General features: G+C 30.7%; 1 protein-coding gene across 1 annotated transcript; it reads right to left on the reverse strand.

Annotated features, from left to right (window-relative positions):
• Positions 1 to 481: 481 nt before the first annotated feature.
• LOC123220914 (WD repeat-containing protein 44-like) lies at positions 482 to 6,611 on the reverse strand. Its single transcript, XM_044643519.1, has 7 exons — positions 4,530 to 6,611; positions 3,036 to 3,126; positions 2,569 to 2,726; positions 2,428 to 2,479; positions 2,203 to 2,285; positions 1,954 to 2,047; positions 482 to 1,438 (listed from the first exon to the last, which is right to left on the reverse strand). The coding sequence occupies exons 1-7, from the start codon at positions 6,234 to 6,236 to the stop codon at positions 843 to 845; spliced, it is 2,781 nt and encodes a 926-aa protein (XP_044499454.1). The 5' UTR covers positions 6,237 to 6,611; the 3' UTR covers positions 482 to 842.
• Between the last annotated feature and the right edge of the window lie 8,682 nt (positions 6,612 to 15,293).

Genomic DNA, 15,293 nt, shown 5'->3' on the forward strand with positions numbered 1-15,293 from the left:
CTAACCGGTCATGGGTGGGTGTTTGGTGTTTCCATAGTTAAAGGGGGGACTTTTGAGAAAACGCTAAACCTTGGGTGGGAAATAGTCGTTTGGCCTTTCCAGATTTTAAGATGGTTTGGTGGGGGCTTGAGAGAGATATTTAGGTCCGTTTCCCAAAATAGTCCACTCCTTGAAGTTATGGGTTGAGCATAAAAATATTGAAATGGATTGGGGAAATCATGGCATCCTCGGTTTTTGTTTTGGACAGTAGGAGCCTGGCTGAAGCTTTTATCGTTGCAGATTTTCTGTCATGAGATTTGGCAGATTTCATAGTTGGGTGAAATTAGTTTACATAATAAAATTCAAGATTCATCTGGAAATTAAACCTAAATGAATATGAAAGACTTCAAAATGCCAGACTTCAAATAGTACAAATTACTTCGACACATCATCAACCCTAATTTTTTTTCCCCACTTGTGGACTTAACAAGACTACCACGAATGAATCACAAAAAAATTTCATTTAAATTCAATAAGCTTTTTCGTGCTCATGACTCTACAATTCCCGATTGCAGAAATACATCGGTTTCTAAATTCAGTGTAGTTTTTTTTTTTTTTTTTTGCATTTAACAAATCTATATTTTCTCAATGCTCAATCGGAATGGCCATCCATCTGTTTACCACTCCAGTGATCAGCACAAAGAAAGAAGAAATGGAACTCGCTAATATTACAAATCTCACCAAATATCTCTCTGTACAAATTTAATCACCAGGGAAGGGAGAGTACTGATCATCATCATCAACCCATTTCCCCCACACCCAGCCTCCTGCCATATTTTGTTTTTCTTTTTGTCTTTAAGTCCTTATATCCGAACTGGCAATCCAAAATTTTGAAAAGTTCTGATTTCCCCTCGAAGACCTGCGGTTACAATCACCATGCCCCATGCTGAGATGTTTGAACTGAACCCATTGGTGAAATCTACACTGGTACGTGGGCTTCTATTCCTTGCAGCCAAATAAAGTTTTTCTTCTGGCCATGTAGCTGATATTCTATCACAGAAGTAGCTGTTGGTTGCACTAGAAATGATTCCATTAAGCGGACTATCGGTGCAACCAGATGCAGATCGTGAACCCTCGTTACCACTAGCCTCAACAGGTGTCGGAGGGTGATTAGCCATGGAGAACTCATCAAAATTATTGTCAACACCAGTTTGATCACCTGAGTATGTGTCTTGTAGCCCCCATATGTCACCCATGCCAGGCCAGGGAACGGCCACTGATACATCTTGACAATGGAAATGCTCGTAAGAATGAGTTACGGTAACACCTTTATTTCTGCTTGGTCGGGATTCAACTTCATGTTTCCACACGTACACATAAGAATCCTCACTAGCAGATACCACATATCTCCCATTTGCTGTGAGGGAGGCAGATATTTGACTATTGGGGTTACGAAACCCTGTCACAGAAAGAATACTAACTTGATTGTGAAAATGGTCAAGATGCAGCACATGTAGATATACCAAAAAGCAACTTGTTTTTTAGTACATCTATTGATAGCTAAAAAGAAATCTATTTCTCATAAAGCTATGTGATCTAGCAACACACAAAACTGAAAATTCCAAACACATAATTCATCCTACACATCCAACATCTACATAATAATCATTAAAATACAATGTCAAGCAAAGCTGTCTAAAGCTGACCCTCAGACACAAAAATTGTCTAGCCAAATTGGTGTAGAAGGATCAAATTCTTACTGGAGTTACCCAGATATACATGATAACATATGGGAGATGAAAGATAAACCCTGCAATTAAACCTATAAAGAACTGCAAACAATGGAGAATCATTGGCATCAATTATTTGTCCCACCACTAATTAAAGAGTCTGGTTTCAAAAAAGTGAAGTGTCATTCATGATTCTGGTGCTAAAAGTAAGAAAAGGACAATATATGTTGCACATTATTCTTACCTTTAAACTTGTGCACTAGGTCAACACCATCAACAACCCGAACCCTTGAATCTGCAGATGTGATGAGCACTTCCGATGAGCTTCCAGGTGCAAACTGGTAAATGAAGCTAATTAGCAGCTACCATGGATCAAGTGAAATAGTGGCAAAAATCTAATAAAGAAATGAGAAAAAAAACCATGGTGACGGGAATGGAATAGCTTCAGAAATGATCTCAAGAAATTGAAATGATACAAGAACAACCAAATTACCTGAAAACCAGTGATTTTCTTGTGCTGGGATTTCTTCTTCTTGCTTTGTAGATTGATTGGACTTTTCTGTTGTAACTTATTCTCTGAAAAAACATATATACAAAAATATCATCCTTAACTTCCAACAGTGCAAGAGCTGAACAAGGAGGCAGGTTACACATAAACACAGACATACACAAAGTCTCAAAATCACACAAATGGAGCCAGAGAGATTTATCTTCATACCAGAGATATCGTATAAATGGCAGCTTCCCTTGTAAGAACCAACTAATGCACCCTTAAAAATGGGGTAAAGATTAAATAAGCCCCAGATTTTTCCCTGAAATTTTAAATATGGATGCGAAAAAATATTATATATAGCCCAACCTGACCATCTGGTGTATAACAGGCAGCAGTAACCATCTCATGCAGATCATTCCAATAAACAACTTGACGATCAGGAATGCTCCATATGCGAACCTTAGCATCTAGGGATCCACTAATGAAATATCTATCATCAACAGGATTAAACTGGATGCAAGTTACTGTGTCAAGGCAGATTAAAAAATTAAGTTTCATTAGCATTACATAAGCTAGTGCAATGAACAAGTTACCCAAAGAAAAAAAAATCATTGCTAATTCAACCAGCCAGGGTTTTATAACAGAAAATTAGAAATTTAAATAAGTTCAAAATTCTTAAAGGGACCTGAATGTTGTACTCAATGCTTCTGACATTTGAAAAAATTACAGGAAAAAGCAAGTTTATTGTAGTGGCATTTGACTGATTAAAGTATTTAAGCTTTAGGGTGTGTGGAGATACAGCATTTAAAGAAAAATGGGTGAAAAGAAGGTACCATAATCACTGTGAGAGAATATTTTCAAACAAGTCTTGCTAGACAAATGCCACAGCCGCACGGTTTTGTCCATTGAAGAAGAAAGCAGATGCTGGAGAAAATAAAAGTTGTAAATTATACATACAAGAATAAGTAATCACTTCCAGATATCTGGCAGCTAACTTAACGGTTTGATTTATAAAAATAGCCAAGACCATAGTAGAGGAGCATAAATATGTAAGAACAGCAATAACCAAAGGAACAACCACAATTTCATATAATGAGTACCAGAGAGAAATTGATTAACTGCTATAGCCAGTTCTAAACTAATCACGTGGTACATTAACAAGTCTACAATAGGCATATATTTTTCATACATATTAGATACACTAAACTTACTAATTATTACTATCTAATGCAATTTAACTTTGCAATAAATATTTCCCAATACCTATTCACCACTTGAAGCAACTTTCATGGCAACACAGTGAATCACCTAATTTTGTCACTGATTTAAGTTATCTAGGCTCAACTAAAGAAAAACTATTTGATTCTCTTTGGCATCAACAATATTGGCTGATTTTTGTTGGCAGGTTTTCGTGCAGATACTAATAGATCCATTATGGCCAGCAATAAATATCCAGTTCAGCTACTGGATTTTAAATTTGCATATGACATTTAATTACAGCCCAATAGTTGCAGAACAAATTCTGATTAAAAACAGTTCGTACAGTGCTCAGAAAATTTATAAGCCAACACAACCAATTTAAAAGTTAATAAGAATACAATAAAACAAGAGACTAGAAGGATGGACAAACATCATTGAGAAGCCCAAAGGTATACACTGATATCATACAACGTATTTCAAGAAACGAGCTATCTAACAAACTTGTTAAGGCCAATCATTAAATTCCCCAAGGCATCTATATTCATAGGAACATGCATTATATGTCCTTTAATAAGGAATTCAATCCAATGTCCTCCCATAACCAAAGCCAGAGTGGTACTTTTGACGAAATTGATATGTTACTGAATCTCTATACTTTTTCTATATATCTATAAACCACCGCAGTCATCATTGTCTCCACCAATTAAAACATGATCGTCTTTCACAAATCACTGCAAAAAATTTATACACTGCATTCAAAGACCTTACCACAGGACACCTTTCATATTGTTACTGAACTCTATGTTGTTAAACCTTCTCTATCTTGATAAAATCTAAACTTACCCAAAACAGAAACATTAGTATGTGTCCTAACTCCTAGGCTACTACCATAAGGGGAAATTAAATAAAGTGTTTTACCAAAGGCAAAGTAAATTTACCACTTAAACTACATGACAAGAGGATATCACATTATACAGGTATATCTATCATGTTATGGTTACTAAACCTTTCATACTACTGCATGTTAAAGACAAACAAAAAATAACTAATCATGCCAAATTATGCAGGTAGAAGCAACAAAAGTATCTTAAATGGAATTTAACAGAAACACCAAAATGATAACTAACCTGAGATTTGGACCATGATAGATCAAGCACATCATCAAGATGTCCTTGGAATGAACAAATGGGTTTTTCAGAAAGCCCAAACACAGTCTCTGGCACCACAATGTGGTCCAAGCTCAGTGATTTTCGGCTCATAGACCTTCCTCTTCTCTTCTTCTCAAACAGGTTATCCATATGTTTTGGAGACAATGAATTTGGTTCTGGTGACCCATTAGACAGATGCAACAGACTCAAATGTCCTTCTTCAGGTTTCTCAAGAAGTTCTCCCTTCCTTTCAGTCTCAACAACCTGCCAAACATGAATAACACAATCCTCCCCTGCACTTGCAAGATACCTTCCATCCAAACTAAACTTAATGCTCCAAATAGACCCATTATGTGCCTGAATCTCTTGGCTCTTATAGAGTGCTGTAAGCTCTTTACTTGACTTCCCATACTGACGCACCCTCACACGCTCTGGTCCATGAAATGAGACATCCTGGCTGTCATCCGTGGCAGAACTTGACCGCCGCCCACCCTTCTCTGACGAAGTATCCCTCTCATCACTGCTTCGTCTCTCTTTGTGCCCCGTCACAGTACTGGCAACACTCTTTATACTCTTCAACCAACTCCCTTTCTTCTTCATTTTGCCCCCACCACCACTATTCTCATTCATGTTCGAATTGAAATTATCCTTAATACCCTCCTCCACGTTCTGCCTTCTCATCAATTCTTGAACAAGTGGAGAATGCCCCACACTCATTTCAAACTCTTCCATAGTCAACTGCCTCCCAGTCTCTACTTCCTTAACCTTGTTCCACATCCCATCCTCCCTAATCTCATTCACCAAAAATGCTTTCCCATTATCAAGATTCCTGATCAAACACAGTTGTTCATCAACTGCCACGGTTCCATTAGAATCCAAACCCTCAACAGGCTCTTCAACATTAGCATTAGCAGGCAAAGAGTTACTACTATAATTACCATTACCATGAAGACTCAAATGATGGGTTCGATTCTCCTCCACCCTTTTACAATTCTTGCCAGTGGGGGGCTTATTTAACAAAGTAGCAGTAGCAATAATCTCATCATTGCTTTTATCACTCCGTGACTTACTAACAATAATCCTTTGAAGAACATTACCATTATAGCCATCATAACTGTTACGATTATTATTTACACGAGCTGAATCTAAAGAAGAAGAATGAATAGAAAGAATTGAAGGAGAACAAACTGACAATTGATGACGATGATGACGACTACGATGATCATGATCAGAACCTTTGCTAGTCCTCGAACCGTCTGATTTTGATCGAACGATACCCACACCACCAGAGACAGAAGAACAACCTCGATCTGGCTGAGTCAACCCATCAGACGACGGCGATCTTCCGAAATCTCCCCCACCTGTTTCCCTCTCGGATCCCGGTTTGGCCCGCGCCAGAGCCCGGTCATGACTGAGACCCATTTCACAGAGCAAACGAGTCCGCCTCTCGGAGACCGAAACGGGCTCGGAGATCCAAACATCGTACTTGGTAGAGACGCCCATGGGGAATTTAGGAACACGAAAATCATAAACAGGAGAGTCCGGGTTAAGATTGGGATTATCGGGTTCGGATTCGGAGGAAGAAGTGGAGCAAGAGTTTGAAGAAGTGACTAACCGGTCCAACGACTCATAGAAACATTCGTCTTCATCTTCTTCATCTCCCCCTCCTACTCCCGTCTTGCTCATCGTAGTAGATACTCTAGTCTCGTTTCGCACATTTTATGTTCCACAAAATACCCAGCAGAGAAAAAACCAACTGGGGTCCTTGGTCTTTTTATAATAATGTTATTTGGGATAATGGGTCGTGTTTTGTGTACTGAATTGTGGGAAGAAATTGATGGGATCGAAAAACGGGAAGATCAAAACGGTGCGTCTTTTGAAGAGAAGGATCAGATCCGACGTGATGATGAGAAGAGAAGAGGGAGCGAAGCCCTATGCTGCCTTGGGAGGGAGAAGGAGGAGTTGGGGTTTGGTGATGTTTTTGTGCGGAGATGTGAGAGAGCGAGAGAGAAAGAAGAGATTTTGGTTTGTTTTGTATGGTTTTTTTTTTTTTTTTGTTTGGTTGCTTGGTGTGATTTGAGTAATGTATGTAAAAATGTGAATAAGTAGAAAGTATTTTTATGCTTTTGTTTTTGTTTTTCTGTTGTGAGAAATGCTTTGTTTTGGCAACTATTAAAAAAAAAAATTAACATAGGTTCTATCATACAATGTGGATGAGTGAGATATGACTTTCATAACTAGGTTAGATTTCTCGTACCATCAAAAAGTTATTAAAATAATATTATCGATAATATAAATAATATTATTAAATAAATTCTTAATAAATAATTTTAATAACAAAGATAAAAGATATTCAAGCAAAAGAATATATGTAAAATCCATTAACGACATAATAAAATTTAATAAATGTTAGTGTAAAATTTTAAAAATTACTTTTTAGATTTTAAATATATTAAATTAATAATTTTTTAACCCTAAATAATATTAAATACTTATTTTTATATTAAAAAAGATAATTGATATTTTTTTTAAACTTAAGAAGACCCAAATGGCCCTACTAAACCCTCCTTGGACCCGCGCCCTATCTTTAGTGAAAAATATGATTATAAAGGTTGAATTATAAAGTGCCATTCTAGAGCTTTATTGAAAATAAGGTAATTTTGTAATGGAAAATTACTTTGTAAAAAGCACACTCACCCAAGATTGCTTGCCGGCTTCATTGCCGACACATTAAAAAATTATTGATGGGGTTATGCCATTTGGCTCAATTAATTTATGACTATCATTTATAATCAAACAACTAAGAATCTTATTTTTGAGTTGGGGGTAGTAGTTAAGGCTTAAAATTTTCTATAGTGATGCCACAAATTTTGACTTGTATTAAAATTAAAGCTTGTCTTTGTCTAGTAATCTTGTAGCAAAGCAATGACATGGGAACATTTACTATTTAATGAAATGATTAAAGTTGATAAGAAAGTTTAATTAATTTCACAACCCCACAGACAAAATTGGTGTCTTTTCATGAAAAGGAGAAAAATTACTATTTCAACAAACCAATTTAGACCTTTAACACAAGAGTGTTCACAAATTCACTAGATTCCCATTGCCGATTGAACACAAGTTATGTGTAACAACAATCACACGAAGTTAATTTGATTTATGACATGTAATGAAAGTTTTGATTAAATTACAAGTCTTGAATCTTCTCGACCGGGTCGAATTATATTCAAAAGTATCTATCGGGTTAGTGTCTTATCTTGACAAAGATCGAATAATTGAGTTGTTTCATCCGTTATGAATTGTTATTATATAATTATGAGATTTTGAATTAATGATAAAATAATTTTTAATCATATAATAAGATACACAAAATAGTATTATCTCTTAATAGATAGAGTCTTATTTTTTCAGTAATATTATGTGTACCTAATTTCGAATACCCATTTGAGTATCAAAATAATGTGTTATTATGTGATTTGATGATTTTGAATTAAAGATAAAGTAATACTCAATTACAATAAGATATATTATTTAAGTACTTAATTAGATACTCGAAATTAGATATACATAGTTTTATTATTTTTTCATTTTTAATTTGAGCAATACTGTATGTATATACTTTTGGATACATAATTAGTACATAATTAATGTGTTATCATATAATTAATTATTATTTTATTTTAAATTATTTAATTATATAATAATATATTATCTAAATATTTAATTATGCACTTGTAATTTTATTATTTTAATTTAAGTTTTTGTGGTTTGACAATATGTAGGTTGGACTTAGTCAAAATTGCCCGTGAGGTCCATTAAAGGAGAAGGCAATAGGGGTACAGCTTAAAATGTGCAAATTCTTGCTGTCCTCTCCATCACACACATGCTGTCCAGCCCATAACTGTTAAGTGAAACTGGCACCCCGAGCCGCACTTTTTTTTTTTTTTTTGACCTTTGGGACCATTTTTCTTCTCAAATTAAGTCTTCCGTCATTTTAGCCACTTCCAAACCAAAACAAATTATGGGAAGCATGCTTGCTTACATCATATTGGCTTTAAAAATTCTTTTTCATAATAATTAGGCCAAAATATTTATTCCCACCCGAGGTTTATTATATTCATAACACTTAAAAAAAAATTTTAAAAACTCAAATATTCATCCATTTGTTAATATTTTTTATTAATGTTAAAATATATTTATAAAATAATAATTTTAAGAGAGAATTTTAATAAATAAGTAAGTATTTGAATTTTTAAAATTTTACAGACGAAAATATATTTTTTTATGTACATTTAACATCTTACTGTCCACATTTATCATATTTTAAACAAATTTCAGGAATTTATTTTCTTAAACCCAATAAATGTGATAAACCATTTTCGTATTGATAATACATAATTGTAATTTCACAACATAACAACTACCATTTTTTTTTTCATATATTATTATGAATTTTATAATATTATAAACGGAAATATAAAATAAAACCCGAAAGTATAATATTTTATACATGAAATTTACAAAATAAAAAAAAAAATTGTCGGGTAGTGGTTTGATTGCATGCAATAATTAGATCAATCATTAAAATAATAATAATTAAAAAATATTATTATATTATCAATCTAATAATTGAATGCTTAATTAAATACAACCATAGTTATTGATCCGTATATTTATACGGTAGTCTAGCCTATGTATTTGAAATAATAGGCTTATGCCTATTATTGAAGAAACGTTATTTATAAATTATGATAAAAGTAAAGTGAAAAAAAATTATTCCCGTATTTTACATTACTCACTGCCATCCTTTAATCACGTGCTCTTTAATACCCTCTCATTCTCCGTCCTTCCAAACCCTTTTCCATCATGATTCTGATTCCAATTCTTAGAAGTAGATAGAGATGTATACAGTCTGATTTGACATAGTTTAAAATTTTTTAAACCATATTAGAAAAATATAATTTAATCTGATTTTGATTATATTTGAATATATTAAAATTATTTATTTTTAAATATATATTATTTAATAAAATTAATTAAATTATAATTTTTTATAACATAATATAAATATTTAAAATAAATTTGAAAATATATATATATATATAATATACATGTAAAAATAATAATAAAATAAATATGAAAATAAGATCATTCACCTAATTACTTATTGTAAAATTATGTCAAATTTAATTATATATATTGTTTTAAAAAATATATGGTTTATAATTTAGTTCAGTTTGAAAATTGTCTAAATTACAATCCAAACTAAAAACTATTTTTAAAAAATGTATCAATCCAAATCAAATCATTTTATAAATTGAATCATAAATTTTTAAGTAATTCAATTCAATTTTACAGTTTGATTTGAATTAGACACATCTCTACCTTGAAGCTACAATAAACTTTTTTAAAAATCTTTATATTAATTTTAGTCTGTTTAATTGTAAATAAAAAGCTTAGTACATTGTATGATAATATATTTTAAACTTGATAATTCCATTGGTCACATCAATTAAGGGTTTTTTTTTTGGTTTGTGAATAAAAAATTTAAAATAAAATAAAATTTAAAAATAATATTTACACTATTTTATGTAATATTTACATTTTCTAATTTTATATTGGTTTTTAGAATTGATAACTCATTTCAATCAAACACACTTTCCTGAAAAAATTTAGTACATTTTTATATATCAAATAAAGATAATATTATATGTATAATTTTTATATATAAATAATAATATATCATTATATAATTGAATAATTATAAATTATTTAATTATATAATAATATATTATTATTTATATACAAAATTATATACATAATTTTTATTAACTAAAAAATTTCAAATCTATGGATTTTCTCTTTTTATTTATTTATTTAATTTTATCACTTTGAAACTCAGCACCCATCTTTAAAGAATAATGGGTGAAATGTAGTGTGTGAAGTATGCCCATTAAAAACAAATAAAAAAAAAAAAGTCAACCTTATGATGTAGCAAGTTGGCAGTATTGACTTTTGACAAATTGATTGGTACACAAGCACGGGCAAGGAAAAGGAGAAATAACGGGAAGTGAAATATTGATTTATTTATCGAAATTATAATATAACTATAAATTAACAAAAACTTAAAATAAAATTATTTAAATGTTTGGATTATATAACACCTCTCTTATTTCTACCCTTTTTTATCCATGTTTCTTCTTTCAACCAAACAAACCCTAACCATTATGAAAAGAATATATTAAACGTATAAATATGAAAATCGAAACTCATATTATATAAAATTAATTAGTTTATATTAAAATCTAACTTATTATACTTATATACCACTTATTTATATTGTTTTTATTTGATGCGAGATTTTTTAGTCTCCAACACATTATTACCACTTTCAACAACCTCCTTTGATAATGATTCGATTTTCAAATGTATATTATACAATATCTCAATTTTTGGCTCGTTCTCTCAATTATTTTGTTGATTCCTATTGACAAAATAAGTGATTATTTAAATTGAAAATCAAAGTCAATTTGCCTCCACAATGCGAATCGATCCCTCCTCGGTTTCCATTGCATCTCTCTATCACATGCCTATGCTTTTCTTGATAGCCTTGACTTTGTGGCTTGATCGCCAACAATGTTGAAGATGATATTCAATGGTGACTCTAAAACCCTAATTATAAATATATGTTTTTAAATATGTTATAAGTATAAATTATAAGTTTAAAAACTTTTAGGTCAGGATTGTAATTATTTTATTTTTAATTTTTCAAAATTTATAGATAGTGAAATTATTTTTTTACCATACATAGTCAGCTTTCTTTTTTTTTTTAACAGTTTATTTTCAGACGGAAGAATATTATTTATGCCTTTTAGGGGGTGGAAAGTGATTATAGATCAAACCTCGGGTGGACAAAGGCAATTTACTCTTATTATTGTTGTTAATATTTGATTTTTTGTTCTTCCACTTAATATTTGCCTTACATGAGAGCCACCTATTAAGTCTTGTACTTTTATTTATTAATTTGTCTTAAGCATTAATTAATTAATTAATTAATTAATTAATTATCAACCATACATTCTGAAAATAAATTAAAAAACAAATCACCATGATTGGTTTCAAATTCAGTGCATTTGTTGTCACATATTCTTCATTCGTAACACATTAAAATTTTAATGAAATTAAATGAAATCTTCAACTTTATGAGATTCAATTAATAAATTATGTACCATTATAAGATAATAAAATACAACTTGAATAAAATCATCAATTAATTTCCCAACCACAAACACAAATGTTCCAGCATTGAATGACATAATATTTATGAATTGAAAGAAACCCTTTTGTCCTTTTCTTATTTACCAAGATACAGTATTAATTATTTATGAGTAATATTATATATATATTTTTAAATATATAAATAAATATATAAAATATATATTATTATGTAATTAAATATTATTTATTATATAATAATATATTATTTATGTATTCAAAAATAAATCTGTATGAATGTAATGATTATTTTTATTAATCATATAAGCATGGATTTAATATATAAATCAAACCCCCAATGTGGCAGATTTATTTATTCATAATTATAAATTTATAATTATATTGATGAATACAGACACACCACGTGGCTTGATTCCCAACAGCCTGTTTAAGCTTGAAGAGGATTCCTTATTATTATTATTATTTTAAAATGAAACAGAGATAAATCGGATAAATTTCTGGTTGTAAGTTGCAATTGTGATATAACAGGCTTTGGATTCTTTCGAAAGAAAAAAAAAACAAGGTTAGTCAAATTCTCTCCGTTATTGATGAGTGATATTTAATATTTTCTACCTAAGTTTAGTTTCCATGAAAGAACGAAAAAATTTTTAACTTTTAAAATTAAAAAAATTAAATTTTTATTTATTATTCAATTTCGTTATTAGATTTATTTAATTTTTATAAATAATTATTTTACCATTTTATTAAAATCATAGAACTGTCTTTAATATTTAATAAAAATAATAGATTATTAATATATTATTATTAGTTTAATATTTTATGATTCAAATTTTAGAAAAATATTAAAATTCTAATCAATGTTAAAATATTATTTTTTTAAAGATTTTTTTTTTATATAACTATTATTTTTAAAATCATTAAAATTAAAAAAATACTCCGAAACTTTTTTATATTTTCAAAGCCCACTAAAAAATTTATTGATACCTTAAACCATTTCAAAAATTATAGTTTGTTTATAAACTTTTGAAAAGGAAAAATAAAAAACAAAGAGAAAAAAATTTAAAAAATCTATGCAAAAATGACTTAATAAAATGTACTCAAATAAATAGACGATAAATGAGATTAATTTTTTGAAACTTAAAGGTGGAAATTGTTCTTTCAGCAAATGTTCAATGGAAAAGTCTTTTGGCCAAATAATAATTCAATCAAACTATATGTACTTATTTTAAATATATAAATGAGTACATATTTGATGTGCATCATTATATGAGTAAATGATTTTGAATTAAAAATAAAGTAAAGGGAAAAAGATTATTTCCCACCCAAATTTTAGGGCATTCTCAAACTTACACTTACGGGAGATGATAAACCCCTTTTCTCACCCATAGCCAAACTGCAGTCCAAAATTTCAATTAGAGACAGAGGTAAAATCGTCATTTTACTTTTAAACTTTGAAACATTAAAATTTTATCATTTCCCCTCCAAGTTTTAAAAACTAACACATCAACCCATCCTCAAAGTTTGAAAAGTTTAGATTTCACCCATAGGGTTTGTTTCTTCTCCAGCCACCATTGACGCCCGATGTATTCCACCAATCTCTCATCTCCGACTACAAAAAATGACGAAGGACGACCCTTCGTCGTCCAGATCTAGACGATGAAACGTCATCCAGATCTGGAAGAACAGACGAAGGATGATGTTTCGCCGTCTTTTGTTGCTGTGTTTGGGTGGTGTGACAGAGAGATCTTCGTCTCTTCGTCGCACCGTGCGACGAGGAGATCGGAGATGACACTAGAAGATGAAGTTGAAGAATGAGGGTGAAACTACTATTTTTGAAAGTTATGGGGGTGATTGAGTTTTAAAAAAATGTGAAAACCCTAGGTTTGAGGGTAAAAATGTTACTTTTCAAAGTTGGAAAACTTTATGTAAATGTAAAATATTAGTTTCTAAACCTGGGGGACGAAAAATAATAAACTTTATAACTTTTTAATATAAAAGTAAAATAACTATTTTACCCCTCCATTTAACAGAAAAAATTAACAGAAATTTGGCTATGGGTGAGAGAAGGGGTTTTTCATCTCCAGTGGATGTATATTTGAGAATGACATAAAATTTGAGTAAAAAATAGTCATTTTCCCTAAAATAAAACTTAATCATCTATTAACACACATTAGTGCATATGTTTTTATATAATCAAATGTACATAATATCGTTTTCATTTTATTCTTTGTGAACCCAATTACACAATTATACGCAACTAAACACACTAAATTATCGTGCGGGTAATGTTTGAGTATTCATTTGTGGCCTTTAATATTGCAGTTAGCCTGCCGCACGCCATTGAAGAGGCCTCGCAGCTGCAGGTCTAGCTCTAGCTTAGCTTCATGAATCGAGCAATAAAGACAGGCCTTTCTTCAACACTGAGAAAAAAGGCTGAGAGCATGTGGGAGCTATAATCAAACTGATCGAGATGAAGCGACTTTTCAACTAAAAATTCATAGCTTGTTTAAAGCTTCCATGTGCACTGTACTGTGTCAGTTTATTGTAAAAGACAAAAGAGGAAGAAACAATGTGTTCTCGTTTCAGACTATGGCCTTTTGACAATTTTAGATGAGTAGTTGCCATTAAATATATATATATTGTGCTCATCAAACTCAATTAAAGTTCCCCATAATGTTTGCACAATTTAAGTGTAACTAAAATGGTACTTACATTTTTCATCATTCATTCATCTCATTTAAGAAGACTTCAATTTCAACCTACATAAGTTTTTAGGTATAATGATCATTAAAATAATAATAAAGTTATGTATATCTAATTTTAATTATTTAATTTGATATCAAATGATATGTCATCATATAATTGGATAATTTTAAAAAGTAGAAAAAATAACACTTAATTATATGAGAATATATTATCTGGATACGAAATTAGATATTTAAAACTGGGTACACATGATTTAATTGTTCTTTTAATGATCATTATACCTAAAAACTTAAGTGGGTTGAAGTTGAAAATTTCAAAAATAATATATCATTATATAATTAGATGATTTTGAAATAAGAAGAAGATAACATTCGATTATATAATGACGTATCATCTTAATACCAAATTAAATACTCAAAACAAGGGGCACATAGTGTTGCTCTTAAAAGAAAAGTATTTGGTTATATCTCAATGAATGTGATGATAGAAAAACCAAATTTTTCTATAATATAAAAAGGGTAAGTTGCAAAGTAACTCATAATACTAGATTTGTTAATACAACAAGTTTACAGTGTGACGCAATTTACATATTGTATCCTCCAAATAAGTCAACATCAGCAATGTAGGGCCTTTTCTGGGTCCGAAATTTATACTTTTGGGGATATTCTGCATAACTATGACAAGCTGAATCCATATAAATTTGTAACACCAGTACAATTATGAAGTCTATTGTATGATAAACTTGAACGGTCAGCTCAAAGTGGGAGAAATTCAAGGCAATCATCAAGTATGCAAACAAAA

The sequence above is a fragment of the Mangifera indica genome, chromosome 1, assembly GCF_011075055.1.
Source record: "Mangifera indica cultivar Alphonso chromosome 1, CATAS_Mindica_2.1, whole genome shotgun sequence".
Classification (NCBI taxonomy): Eukaryota; Viridiplantae; Streptophyta; class Magnoliopsida; order Sapindales; family Anacardiaceae; genus Mangifera; species Mangifera indica.

Bases quoted from the DNA above. Each gene is read 5' to 3' on its own strand.
- LOC123220914 (XM_044643519.1), bottom strand. From the start codon at position 6,236: ATGAGCAAGACGGGAGTAGGAGGGGGAGATGAAGAAGATGAAGACGAA. The intron at 2,286-2,427 runs GTATGAAGATAA...ATGTTTTTTCAG, and splicing joins CCATTTATACGATATCTCTG to AGAATAAGTTACAACAGAAA. The intron at 2,048-2,202 runs GTAATTTGGTTG...TTCATTTACCAG, and splicing joins AGAAAATCACTGGTTTTCAG to TTTGCACCTGGAAGCTCATC.